Source organism: Mchenga conophoros, linkage group LG8, assembly GCF_057382185.1.
Source record: "Mchenga conophoros isolate Kocher_MC1m ecotype Shallow Benthic linkage group LG8, M_conophoros_male_GT1.1, whole genome shotgun sequence".
Classification (NCBI taxonomy): Eukaryota; Metazoa; Chordata; class Actinopteri; order Cichliformes; family Cichlidae; genus Mchenga; species Mchenga conophoros.
The window spans coordinates 27,261,193-27,275,862 of record NC_140533.1 but is presented as its reverse complement, the minus strand read 5'-3'; the positions used below and the strand labels follow the sequence as shown (position 1 = coordinate 27,275,862).

The window sequence follows — 14,670 nt, the reverse complement described above, 5'->3', positions numbered from 1 at the left end:
GGGAAGGAGGCTCTTCTGGGAGCCGGAGTCCACAAGAAAACGTCTCCCGGAGCGCGAGTCCTCTATGAAGAGCAGCCTTTCTGTATTGCCAGCGGTCGCGGCCGCTACGGCGCGCTGGCGGGTCCGTTTCCCTGGGCCGTGAAAGCGCAAGGCGGCAGGCAGCGACGCGCCCTGTCGCCAAAACGCTGATGGTAGAAACAGATGCTCTTTCCGCGGCGACGGCGTGTAGCAATCCCTGCCGTCAGCAAGGGGGCGGATGCTCCGGCGGAGGCAGGTGGAGGCGTGGAAGGTGCCGCCGGCGTGTCCGTAGCCAGGGCGTGAACGTCGAAAGTGCGGCTAGCCAGGAGAATGCGATCCGCTTCTTCAGCCAGGGAGCGATAATCCTTCGCAGGCAGAAGTGGAGAGTTCGCGAGGACAGCTCTCACGGCGGCCGGTAGTTGGCGGAGGAAGAGGTGGGCGAAGAGGAAACCACCGTCATCTGGCCCGAGCAACGATAGCATGTTCTCCATGAGCTCGAGCGCAGTACCGCCACCTAAGCCTGACAGGTTGAGGAGCTTGTCGGCTCGTTCAGCGTCAGAGAGGGCATAGCGCCGAAGAAGCAGCTCTTTGAGGGCGGCGTATTTCCCTTGGGTGGGTGGGTCCCGGAGGAGCGCCATCGCGCGGCGGGTGGCCAGCGGGTCGAGCGAGGCCACCACATGGTGATACTTCGTGTCGTCAGCCGAGATGCCGCGAAGGGCGAACTGAGCCTCCACGTGTACAAACCATGACGGGGGGTCATGGAGCCAAAAGTCCGGCAGTTTCAGCGCCACAGCGAACGTAGCTGAAACAGGAGGCGGAGGTCCGGCGGCCGCTGATATATCCATAGCGGGGTCTGTGTTATCTGCGGCCCGTTGCATGCTCGAGTCAGGGGTCACCAATGTGGAGGTAAGCATTAACGACACAGAGCTCTCAGTCCTCACTCCTTCTTTATTCGTCTCTCAACAACAACTGAGCATATCGCGCCACAAAACACGGAACACACTTCCTTTACACTGGGTGTGAGTGGAGCCCTCTAGTGGTCCACCACAGTGTGATAAATGGCATCAGTAGAGCCATTTGTCTTTTAAATGTCTCTGTCTCATGAGCGACCAGAGCCTCGAGCTTTCCCAAACAATTCTTATTTGTTCCTTAAAATATGCCAACCTTTAACCGCAGAGGTGGGCGCTCAGAAAAAGAACTCATATGACTTCTTCGCATGGATCATGAGTCTTGTCACCCAGTCCTAGAAATATCCCTCCAAGGATCTATCAGAAAAACATCTTACAAAAAACAATAGAGCAATTTCCAATAAAGCAGCAGAGAGATGGCTGGCTGGCGCTTTTAGTCACAACAACATTTGTCCAGTACAGATTTAGAAGTTGAAGATTAGAGCTGTTGGACTAAAATATAGTGAATGGGACGCATGACGTTTTTCAGTGTGGATGAGGCAGGGATTAAACATGCCCACGCTTAATCTCGGCGTAGACACCAGTAGGTTACATAAATCCACTTACAGCACAGATTACTGTTGGTAGAGTGGGGGAAATCTGATCACAATGGATTTCTGAGGCACAGACAGTGGGCTTAGGCACCAATTTGCAGGAAGATGGGTCTGTGTTTGCATGAAATCTTATCACAAGGCCTCATGTGGATTCTCCATATGTGAGCGTGTGCAAAATCAAATGCTTCCCAGTATTCCTGTTTCCTAACCAGGAGTGGATCCAGTGGGGCGGCACAAGCCCCCATGAAATCTGGTTGGCCCTCCTGCAAGGCTCAGGGATTACTAGCCCCTGGACCACATCCTCTGTTTACATCTCCTGTTGGAAAGTTGGCTCCAGAAAGTATATGCACAATCACTGCTGAGGAGACATAAAACAGCAACAACAGAACAACAAAGAGATGCAGAAATGCCAAAAGGAGGGGTGTAAAATAATAAAGCCACAGTGAGATCACCGGTGCCAGAGAGGCACCAAATGAACACAAATGTGGATAAAATGAACTGCTGAGAGACACAAACACACCAAAGAAATCCACAAAATGACTGTGAAGTGAAAATAATACCACGGAGAGACTCGGAACAGCAAATAACATTTACTAAATGCAAAAGCAATTCAAAACTCCCCCCAAAATGGCACCAAAGATGTGTAATACTTCCACTAAGAGACACACAAGTACCCTGAAATTACATAAATTGAATGCAACTGTATGAGCCAGAGTGCCAGAAGATGGACACACAAGATTAGGGATGACACAAAATGACTGCAAAAGACACCAAAAGAATAAAGGTCTAAAGAACTACACAGAGACACAAAAACAAGCAGAAAATAAAAGAAAATTTAGACAAAACTATGCTAAAGTATCACAAGGATGTGTTAAATAATCCACATGAGCACACAAACAGACCAAAAAGATGTCAGCAAAGAAATGTAAAATTATTTTAAGGTTATTCAAAATGATATGAGAGACACAAACATAAATAGTCGCAATTTAAAAATACATAAATCAGCAACAAATAGATAAATTTCTAAAAAGCCAAGCAAAATGAATATAAAGGGGAAACCGACCCAACAACATACTGAAGGGCAGCTATAAACTTCCACAAAGACACCAAAAAAAGCCAAAAGTGACAAAAACAAGATCAAAAAATAAGATTTTAGAAGAAGAAAAACTAAATGTACAGTACTTAGTAAGTAATTGGAAACTGGCACAAAAGTACCACCAAACAAAGTGCCTAAGATTGGAAAAGCACAATTTCAAAGAAAACTAGAAAGACTGCAGAAGGATTCTCAAATGTTGTGAAATATGGGCTGAGAGTGATGAGTAAACCTTCCACAAAGAGATCCAAAAGTTACATAAAAATACTCCACAAGTACCACAAAATGATCAAAAATGACTGCAAATGAACAGAAAACAGACAAAAGAGACAAAACAACAATAACGAAAATGATAGGAAAAAAGAGTTATTGCACAAAGGCTGAAGAGAGTCCAAGAATTCACAATGATTTGCAAAACTTGCACAAAAAAACTCACAAACATAAAAAAGTTTGTTTAAGAAATGTGAAAAAGAAAAGCCATAAAGAGATACAAAATCGATACAAAACCACTTCAAAAAGATGCAAACGTACCACAAAGTTATAGACACAAAATGACAAGAAAAAGCTGCACAAATATCTGCACAAAAAGGCCACAAAGAAAAAATGCAAACAGCATAATAAACTTTGCAGTTTTGTTCATTTTTTGTGGCATTTTTGCTGCGGTAACACAGTGAGACCTGTTACATGTTTGTGTTCGTTTAGACTCATTTTTGTCTAAATCCATCCACAGCTGTAGGATATTTAGAGATATTATTCCATATTTGAATATTTACCATTATTTTTGGGGTTCGATTATTGCCAGAAATAGACAGTTTAACAATTAATTATGAACAGCTTTGCATTCAGATTTAATTTGAGCCGTGACAGCCCTGTTGGGAATGCTAACACCCACTCCTGTTTAAAATCACAGCGGGAGTCATCCGTCAAAAATCGAAAAAATAAAAGAGGATTTGTCACCCTTTGAAGTGTCCTGTCTTATCCAGAGAGAAGAAAATAAGAACTATTTCTGTGAATCAAAAGACTCATCCAGTGTTTCTCTTCTTCTTCTGCAGAAAAAAAGCAAGATGCACTACCAAATAGCCGTGATCATAAACTTCCTGGGTCACTGCATCTCCATGGTGGCGCTGCTCATAGCCTTCTTCCTCTTCTTGTGTTTGAGGTAAGTGTTGGTCTCGCTGCCACCAGTCCACTGATAATCCCCGATGTGACAGAGACGTCAGTATTTTCCAGATCCCAGTAGGTTCAAAGCGTCTCTGGTTCTTATTCAAAAACCCATTTGGTCATGGGATGAAACCTCCCCTATCTCAATCCCGCAGATGTAAAAAGGGTTTAGACGCCCGCAAAAACTAGGGCACATTTCACCCCACAATTGGGAATAATAGACCCATCTCAAAACCGGGAGAAAACAGTCTCACGGAGGCCTGCCGGGACAATCGGTGGAGGCGGAAAAGGGTTTCTCTGGCAAACCGAAATAAGCCGTGCATTAACGAGAGAAAGGTCTTAGCACCCTCGACAGCCGGGGCTGTTATCGATCGCCGAGACACCCCCGGGGAGTGAGAAAAGCGTGAAAGGGCACAGAGAGACATAATAAGTAGAAGCTCTACAGGATAGCATTTATGCACAACCTGTGTTTGTGGGCCACAGTGGCATGAATAGAGAGTGGGGGAGGAAGAAGTGTCAGGCAGCTAAAAATGGCAGGAGAAGGAGTTTGGCATTTATTACTTACCTTCTTGACTTTGTAAAGAAATTGAGAACCATTTAAAGGAAAGCTGTTTGATGGAGGGAAACGCCGAGGCTCCTGTGCACTGGTGTGGATCTGGAAGGAAGGAGAGGAGCGCAGGGTAGAGCGAGGCGTAATGTTCATTATAAAATAGTGCAATGAGCAGTTTGGCGTATTTCTTACTATAAAAGACAGTTTGAAGGGATTCTTTCCACAGAAGCTCACGAGTCTCCCGCTTAATCTAACAATAATGCAGATTTATGCCGTGGACATGAAGTTTAATAAGTTCTGACTGTTTCCAAGAGCTGCATTCATAATCTCCTGTTATTTATCAGAATAGCACATTCCTCGGGTTTGTGCTGGTTTTGAATTCTTTGTGAAAATATGAATTCGAGCTTCTGCTGAGTTTTTACTTTTATTCCCAACGGTTTGAAATTTAGGTTATTGTTTGGATTTTTTCTCTTTTAGTTGATCTTAGGCTTCATTTCCTGTGACATCACCAGGTTTTGATGGTTATTCTAGCGATCAGTCTCAGTTTTGGATCATGTATTTCAGTTCATGTGTTGGTTTAATTTCTCGCTGTCTCTGTTTGTCCTCCAGGATTCCTTCATCTCTGTCCCCATGTTCAGTTTGTTTTGGGCCGTTTTCTTAAGTGTTAGTACCCCAGGTCTGTTTCATTCACCTTCGGTTACTTCTTGTTTTACTTTGATAGGGTTTTTATTTCTGCTTCCTGTTTGTCTCCCATCAGTTTTATTTATAAATCCTCAAATATCAGTAACAGTCGCTTCAAGGCGCTTTATATTGTAAGGTAAGGACCCATCAAGATTAGAGAGAAAACAACAACAATCAGACAGCCCCCTATGAGCAGGCACTCGGCGACAGTGGGAAGGAAAAAATCTCTTTTAACAGGAAGGAATCTTAGGCAGAACCAACCTCAGGGAAGGGCGGCCATGTGCACAACCGAAAGAGCGGACCAAAGACACGCTGTGAAAAAGAGCCAGAGATTAATAATCCCTGATGATTAAATGCAGGGAGCTGTATAAACACAGCCAGCAGCAACATAACTAAGGGAGGATTCAGGGACACCTGATCCAGCCCTGACTATATGCTTTATCAAAAAGGAAGGTTTTAAGCCCAATGTCAAAAGAAGACAGGGTGTTTGTCTCCTGAATCCAAACTGGGAGCTGGTTCCAGAGAAGAGGGGCCTGAAATCTGGAGGCTCCAAAGAACCAGAAGTAAACCAGCACTTTAAAGTGCTTTATTGTTGTCATGTGGTGCTTTGAGGTCATTAAGATAAGATGGGGCCTGATTAAAACCTTGTATGTGAGTTAAATTAGCTTCTTAATCTAACAGGGAGCCAATGAAGAGGAGCCAGCATGGGAGAAATATGCTCTGTCCTTCTAGTCCCTGTCATTCTCTTCACTTGTCTCATTACCCTCCTGCTGGTCCTTCCCTAATCAGCCCTCTTTGATTATCCCATCTTCCACTTCAGGCTTCCTCAAAAGTGTCTGTTATGTTTGGTTATGCTCCCTGTGCATTACCCTCCATGAGTGCCTGAATTTGATTTGGCTTTGTTTGACATTTTAGACTTCTGGAATTTGTTCAGTCCTAAGTGAAAGCCATGGGTAGTGTAGTGTAATAATCCACACAGTAAACTGTTTGATTACTAATGTCTGTTAATAAATGATTATCTTTGGATTTTGAGCTGTTGGTAAGACAAAAGAAGGAATTTTACTTATTCTGCTTAATGGGGACAAGTATGTGGCATGAACTATGCTACACACCACAGCATCTGCAGTGCCCATCCCTAGCTGAGCTTTTACAACACAGGAGTCAATAAGCAACATAATCCGTGGAATAAATATACACATTAAGAAAGACTAATCTCAGAGCACAGCTGAGATATAGATCAGCGGGACAGCACAGGACGCAAGCTGCAGCATAATAAGGCCCCATTTAACAAGGCTGCACATTATTCATGACTGATCCCAATTTAAAAACAGCAAATAGGAAACTGTGTGTCCCGAAATGAGGATTTACATAATGCTGCCTTTCAATTTCCAGTAGATGTTACTGAGCCCAGAGCTTTCAGAAGAACCAGGAGGTCTCTGAGCACCTGATGAGCCTGATTATCTGAACTTTACATATTTAATTTATTAAGAACAATTTTCAATTCAGTACAATTCAATGTTATTTATACAGCACCAAATCACAGCAACAGTCACCTCAAGGCTCTTTATATTGTAAGGTAGACCCTACAATAATACCTACAAAGAAAAACCCAACAATCATATGACCCTCTATGAGCAAGCACTTTGGCGACAGTGGGAAGGAAAAACTCCCTTTTAACAGGAAGAAACCTCTGGCAGAACCAGGCTCAGGGAGGGGCGGGGCCATCTGCTGCGACCAGTTGGGGTGAGAGAAGGAAGACAGGATAAAGACATGCTGTGGAAGAGAGACAGAGATTAATAACAGATATGATTCAATGCAGAGAGTCTATTAACACATAGTGAGTGAGAAACAATCCGTTTGTCATTAGTTAAACCTTGTTCGTACCAGGTTAGACTCCCTTTTGTCAGTTGCTGCAAATCCATGATGAGAATCTCATGTTCCACCACAGCCCAGCCATGATCCATTCCACTGAGATTGGTGATTGTGGAGGCCGTCTGAATACATTAAACCCATTGTCCTGTTCAAGAAACCACCAACAACATTCAAATTCAAGCTTTGACGCTACCATCTGAATGCTGCAGCAGTGTTGCATGATGGAACGCTCAGACCAGCCCGTGCCATGTTCAGGGTCACTTAAATAACCGTTATTCCCAGTTCTGATGCTTAACTTAGCCTTCAGCGGGTCGTCGTGACCCTGTCTGCTTATCTAAATGCATTGAGTTACTGCCTTATGATTACCTGAGTAGTTCCACCAATCACTTAAAACATACACAGTTTGTTTGTTTGTTTGTTTTGTTTATTTTTAGCTGACAAACAAGGATCAGGCTGAAGTCATTAAGTAATCTGAACGAATGGAATATTTCTATCCAATTAAAATGAATGCACTTTTTCTGTGTACCTGAAAGCGAGGTGCCTTCAGGTACGCTCAAATGGACCTTGGGATAATTAGTTGACTGCAGTTTTAAATGAGGTCGTCTGTCGCCTTGAACCCTAACACAAGAACGCCAGCAGCATGAAGAAGTATCAATTAATGTGTTCAATTAACCACCACCACCCGAAGGCCTCTGTCTTTAACAGATAACAGATAGTGCCTGGTCTCGTTTTTATTAAAGACACAAGCAGTTTAAGTAACGCTACACAAGCTTTAGTAGACCACAAATCAAACCATTTTAAATGAAAGCAAGCAAAACAAAAAAGCCAAAACACAACAAAGTCTAATAAATCTTAAGAGCATGTAGCAAAAATTTGGGGTAATCTTCCTCCTAAACACTCAGTCGTTCCTTTCCATCATTTATCCTGTGCTACAAACTTGCAGAGCGTACTGTTGGTGTTACTGTGATTAAGGTGGATGGAGTATTTGTTCCTGTTGTTTCTGTAGACAAAGGTCCAATAACCTCACTGTTTCTCAAATATCTGCTCCAGTGACTGGAAAATAGGAAGAGGCGAGTGTTACTGAGGAGTGTTTCTGAAGTTAAAGATGTTTTTCCGAGCAGAAATGTCAACAGCAGCTGTGGGTTGTCCAACTTTAAACTTAACAAGCAGCATGAATGGGACAAAGCAGTGACAGGAAATTGGAAGAAACGCTGCTTAATTGGCCATCATTTTAAAATGTTTGGTGCTGACCAGCACATCCAAGTATCAGGTTGTGCAGCTGATCGCTATGCAGATGGACGAGTGCAGCATTGTAGTGGAATCATTTCGTGGCACAAAACACACTTTTGCACCTAATTTGGAAAAAATGTGATAAAATATGAAGAGCAAATGGTTAAAAAAAAATACAGTCATTTTAATATTTCATACACTGTAGTACCATCAGGTGGTAAAGTTGTACAGAGGTATTGACCTATCAGTCGAAACGACCACATTCCCTAATAATTCACAACTAAAGAGCAAACGTGCTCGTTGGAGCAGGCCTCAAGTGGCCATTAGAGGAACTGCAGTTTGCATACTTTGACGTTGCCTTCATTTTACAGCCTTTGAAGTTGCTGCTTATTGTGAACATCTGACCTAAATTTAACTATTAAGTGAAGACTTATGAGATCTATACTGTAATCATAATGTTCTTTAATCTGGAGCAAAAACCGGGGAGTGAGTTGGAAAACAAATAAATAATAAGGCCTGCAGGAAAGCAGTCATTGTGTTTTGCACCTAACAGCAAATAGAAAATGTAATTTGTGTTTATGTTTCAAAGGCAAAGAAGTAAAAGTCCTGCACCAGCAATAAAAGTCAGGAGGAAGAGAAGTTGGCTTTCAGATTCTCCATCAGAAAGCAGCAGCTGGATGCCAAAATCCTGAAGTTACAGCAGGTCGTACCTCCTCATACTTCATTTCCTTTTACGTGACAAAGAACACCTCCATTTCTCCCCTTCCTGGACACATTTACGCACTGATCCCTGGCAATAAAACCCCTGTTATCACACAGCATATGGCACCTCTTCAACAGAAAACATTCAGCTCCCTGATTTTAGCCGGTTGACTTGTTTATATAAAAAAGCATGTGTTCATGTGAGTCTCAACAAACGTGACACGTCTTGCTCAAGGACCATTTGAGAGGAGTCAGTAAATAACCATCCCTGCGACGAGTGAACATCCAGCTCTACCTGCTGAGCAGCTGCTGCCCCACTTTGGTTGATGCCTATAAATACTCAGCTGTAAAAACTGTCATTTCAGTTCAGTTATTCATCCAAAACTGACCCAGAATCAGAAAGTGGAACTCATTCAGCCTCCTAAATGTTGTATCAGGTTTCTAAGAGTTATAGCTGTCACTGGTGGCGCATGTAACAGCATCATAAACCGGGTGTTTCTTATTGAAATGCACCTCAGGATTCGCACGTTTTCCCTACATGCGCGGACAAATCTATAACACCGACTCCTCGAGTTGATCTGACTGCAGTGAATCTTAGCCCAGCAGTGGAGCTCCTCACTGCAGACTGTGAGTGTGCTACATGGCATAATACTTACAGTGAAAAGCTTACTGTGCAATAATTCAGGTTAAAAAAAAAAATAGGCCACCCGGGCCACTTGGATTACCAGGGATCCATCTTCTTACTGTTCACACTGTCAAAACTGTGAACTGTGAACGCTGAGAAGCAAAGTTAAGTTTTGTGCTCCAAATATATCTGGAAGAAACTCTCAGAGAAAGCCAGAAATCGAAACTGTCCTCATTTAAGAGAGGGGCACAGCAGCGGCAAAGTCAGCAAATCTTCTAAAATGTCATCGTGATCTTACCTGCATACCAAACAGTGTCTGCAGCAAAATTACTGGGAACACAGTGGCCATGCTGAGCATAAATCCAGCACCATCTGAGCTGAGACCACATTTCTATTTTCAGCAGAAGACTGAACATCATTTCCTCTGGAGAATCTTTATTTTTCCTGGTGTGTCAAATGGATTATTACATCTGCCAAGAGGGTTATGTTCTTGTCGTCTGTCAGTCTCTCCCCCTGTTTGCAGGATTTGGGAAAACTACCCGGCAAACATTTTGACGTTGAGTACCTGCCAGATGACCATCTTTTCTCAACGCCTAGCCTCGGTGGAAAAGTAGTTCCAAAATGAAAATTGGGCCGACATCAGCGACAGAACGTCAATGACATAATGTCCGGGACAAAAAATGTGTACGATAAATGTTTTATTTAATCCTTTTATCAATAAATGGAGAAAGAACGTTAAACAAAGCTTTAAAAAATCATGTTAGGACAGCTGCCATGATAGCAACTCAAACTGGCACCCTCTGAGACCATTTCCTGTCAACAGAAAAGGAGGACACTGTGATTGGTCAAGGAGCCAATTCCTTTGTAGTGTTGACTGGTTATAACTTCCTATTAGTAGCACTGTCACTGGCGTTTTATATTAAGATACTCAAAATCAATTGGACAAACTAACATGAATGTGAATCCTTTGCAGTGTCTGACTGTCTGAAGTCTAGCCTGTGATAAAATGCTGTTTCCTCCCTTGAGATGCTTTGCCTGCAGCTACCTTCAGTTGCTGCTTGTTTGTGGGTTCTCTTCCCTCTGTGCCTTCTGCTCTGTTTGGCTGAGATCAGGTAACTGATGTGTCCGTTGAAGAATGTCCCATTTCTTTTCCTTGGGTTGCTTTTGCAGTTTGCTTTGGATCTATTTGCACTGTGAAGGGTTGTCTGATCTAAGCAGAGAGTACAGCCCTGTGTACTTCACAATTCATTCCACTGCTTCTATCAGCAGTCATATCATCAATAAATACTAGTGACCCAGTTCTGCTGGCAGCCGTGCACGCCCATACGATGCCCTCCATGATGTGGTGTGCTTCAGATTAGGAACTGTTTCTCTCCTCGTGTCGGGAAATGCATGGAGATGAGACCTAAATGCAAACTGCAGAGTCAGACTAGAAGAAAACAAAAAGTGAATCTTTACTGTGGCCGACGTCCAAAAACACAGAAGAAACCAGCAGGGAACACCCTAGGAACTTCACAGGGCTGAAACACAGCGTGACACAACTAAAAACACAGGCTATAAATACACATGAAACAGGAGGGAAACTAAACACAGCTGAATATGATCAAGGTAAACAACAGACAGGAGGTAAAACCAGAGACAATAAATGGGAGAATGTGATTAGCAAATTAAAGCTGAATGCCAGTAAACTGAATGAACGGAGGGAGACACTGAGAGATCAAACTAGCTAAAATATATACATATAAATGTAATAATCAAGCTAAGAACAAGCTAAGAACAAAGAAATCTTAATGAAGGAGAACCTAAAAGTCCAGAAACACCTTCTCATTTTTTCCCATCATTCTTCACCTTGTTTCATTTATATATTTATTTTTCCATAACTCTTCAGGCTCTTCTAGATGTTTTCCATTCAAAGTCTAATCTGACCTTCCTGATCTTCAGTGTAACCAGTGGTTTGCACCTTGTTCTGAAACCTCAGTAAACCTCAGTTCAGTCAAATAGTTCTGTCTAAATGCACTTCAGGTGTCGTCTGTGGCCTTTCGGGCCTTTCGGTGTTCCTCATTTTTAAGAATGCACCAGGTTTGTTGATTTGGCAGGTCCTAAGGTTTCTGCTCTGTCTCTAATAGGTTTATTTTGTGATCTCAGGCTAATGATGGAAACCTTTTTGTCCTTCATACTAAGAGTTACTTGGTTCAAGACTTGGAATCAACTCGAGCTCATTCATCTGCTTAATTTCTTACAAAATAACAACGGGAACAAGACTCAGACATGTAGCTGCTCATCAGCCGACTGATCCATTACTGTCTAAAATATGGGACTGTGTATAAAAATGGCAGTAATTTCTAAACAGAACTTGAATCACATCTTGGTTGTTTGATTTAAAATCTATTGTGGTGGCGTACAGATGCAAAGCTACAAATTTGAGTCTGCGGTTGTCGTATGATTCTGGACCTGTATGTTCAGTATCACATGAATAAAAACCCAGATCAAGTAAGATTGTAATATAAAATAATAACATTTTAAAAATTTGTGAGATTAGAAGAAAAGAAAAACAAATTTACTGTGCCTTTAACAAAGACTTGTTTGCAGGAGCATGTAGCCATTCTCTTAATTAGGTCCCATCAGGCCACACTGCCCCCACAGACAGCATGCCGAGGGCAGTGAGGTGCTTGCTGTGCTCCTGGCGTGGTGGCAACATTATAACATGATGTGGGGAAATTATCTTCTCATTTGTGGAACAACAGGATTTAAAAAACACAAAGTTATTTGATTTTTATCATCTCAAGGCTGCTTTTAAAACCTTATTTAAAATGACATTGTAATTAATCCAAACGGTGTTCGAGCTTTTTGAAGCCTGCTATGTTACTAATGGGGTAGAGCGTCTTCAGAGAGAAATAAAAAACATGATACAATTTGTACAACGTGCAATATAATAAATAAGTAAATACAATGCTGCTGGAAAATGCTGCTCAGTCAGCACAAAGCCAGTGAAAGTGACACCTATTAAGAATTAATGCATGCTGAAAAATAAATCACGTCACTCATGCTTGGCAGAAGAGGAAGCGGCCTTCGCCGGCTGATAATGCCGTCAGCTGGTGACAGCGAACGTGGCCGTCACTGCAGCGAGCGAGGATGGTTTGCTCAGTCCGTGCAGTCGTATGTTTCTATTTTCAAGCGCCCGCTCTGAGGCACTTGGGCAGATTTTAATTGTATCCCCGAGTGAATTTATTTACCGCATTTAAAAAAAGAAAAAAAACATCAGGCTTTCAGGGCATTACACAAACAAAAGAGTAGAGCGGGAATTAAGTCTTACTTCTTATTATATAAGTGAGGATTGATGGGAAATGTTCCTTTTGAGGCTACATCAACTCGTTATTCTTATCTATCAGCTTCATTTTCTGTGTTTCCGATATTATAATTTGTAATGTTGGAGTCACACTGTAACTGTCAAAAATAGACTCAAACTCAGCAGGAGGAGATAATTAAATCAGATATTTCCTGCCAGCTTTCACATGTTTGCTTTTAAACTACATATATATTTTTTTATCTTTCTTCTCAGAATTAAATTAAGCTCGTGACCTAACAACAAGAGAAATGTTGGAAAAGCAGCATCAGCAGTTGAGTTTTCCCTACTTCTGTTCTCACAGGAGCATCCGCTGCCTGAGAAACATCATCCACTGGAACCTCATAACCGCCTTCATCCTGAGGAACGCCACCTGGTTCATCGTCCAAATGACCATGAGCCCCGAGGTGCACGAGAGCAACGTGGTATGAGCCCATTTATGTGAGGTTTAATACAAAAAACCCCTAAACTTTGGTTTTAAAGTAAAGGAGATTTTTAACAGTATTTTTAATGCCTTAAAAACAAAATGAGATGAGCCAAATATATTTATTGGGTGAAATGTTCCTTCAGCGCCAGAACTCTCTAGCTTAGTTTGACTTAATCCCATAAACAGTCCTGCTGATGGAAGAAGAACATATGTATTAATCCAGGTGTGAAACTAATGCCGGTAGACCTCTGTGTGTCAGCCTGTGTAGGAAAATGATGTTTTTACTCTTTTTATTCAATTCAGTTGAGTCCAATCTCACTGATACATCACCAACAACAAGCACTACAACAGTCACCTGTTATATTGTCGGGTAAAGGTCCTACGATATTAGAGAGAAAACCCCACCAACAACAATCAAACAACCCTGTGAACAAGCACTTGGTGACACCAGGAAGGAAAAACTCCCTTTTAACAGGAAGAAGCCTCTGGCAGAACCAGGCTGGACCATGTAAATAATGGATATAAAGTCTATATGTTACAGTTAGATTGAAATATTTTTGTTTACTGAATTAAATTATTTGTTGGACATAACAAAAAAGAAACAAATTAATTCATTAAGGTATAAAAGTATGTCTTCCATAATAAGTTTAAGCTTGATTAGTTAAAATTGTTCTCAGAATGTAGAAATATTTACATTTTTGCCTTTAATTTGTCAGGTGAAAGTAAGACTAGAACAAGAGCAAGTACGAAGCCATGGATAACAGCTTGTAGATATGGCAGTTTTTAGAAGTATTATCAGTTTATCTTGGCTGAATTTAATTCAGTAACTACACATTTAAGTCTGCTTAAATGCAGATAATTGTTTTCATTTTGCAGATATGGTGTCGCCTTGTAACCGCCTCCTTCAACTATTTCCACTCCACCAACTTCTTTTGGATGTTTGGAGAGGGCTGCTACCTCCACACCGCCATCGTCCTCACCTACTCCACCGACAAGCTCCGCAAGTGGATGTTCATCTGCATCGGCTGGTGTAAGCAGCCTTACTGCTTTTATCTTGAATTATCTGCAAAACACTTCTACAGTTATCAGTTAATATTTAACAAGGACATTTTGGGAAAATGGGAAACATTTACCAAAATTCTCTCTGATTAAATTGGCTCATAGTTACCAGATCAGTTCAGTAGATTTTTGGACCACTAAGAGTCTTTTTTTCTTTGCTTAAATAACCACTTAATGACAAATCTAAGAGCTTTTTAACAAATCTTATCTACTTACCAAACTAAGCCTAATCATCATTGACTAAAAACAAGTTACAATAAATCAGGACGGTGCAGCAGCTTGTAAATGGCTTAAAAGGTGATGGTGGTGTAAAATCCAGTTTTAAAGGGTTGCATTGCAGGCTCAGTGTCGTACTCCAGTCATCTGACGCACACAAAAATATATGAAAACAGCTTTTTTTACTAGTTC

At 41.7% G+C, this 14,670-nt stretch overlaps 1 protein-coding gene across 1 annotated transcript in view; it reads left to right on the top strand.

The window, feature by feature from the left end:
* The window catches only part of LOC146568943 (corticotropin-releasing hormone receptor 1-like), a 101,106-nt gene that overhangs the window by 57,266 nt on the left and 29,170 nt on the right, over positions 1-14,670 (top strand). The window contains exons 6-8 of the mRNA XM_085285377.1: positions 3,665-3,771; positions 13,081-13,201; positions 14,080-14,233. Coding sequence (XP_085141503.1) covers positions 3,665-3,771; positions 13,081-13,201; positions 14,080-14,233 — 382 coding nt within the window. The remainder of the gene's footprint in view (positions 1-3,664; positions 3,772-13,080; positions 13,202-14,079; positions 14,234-14,670) is intronic.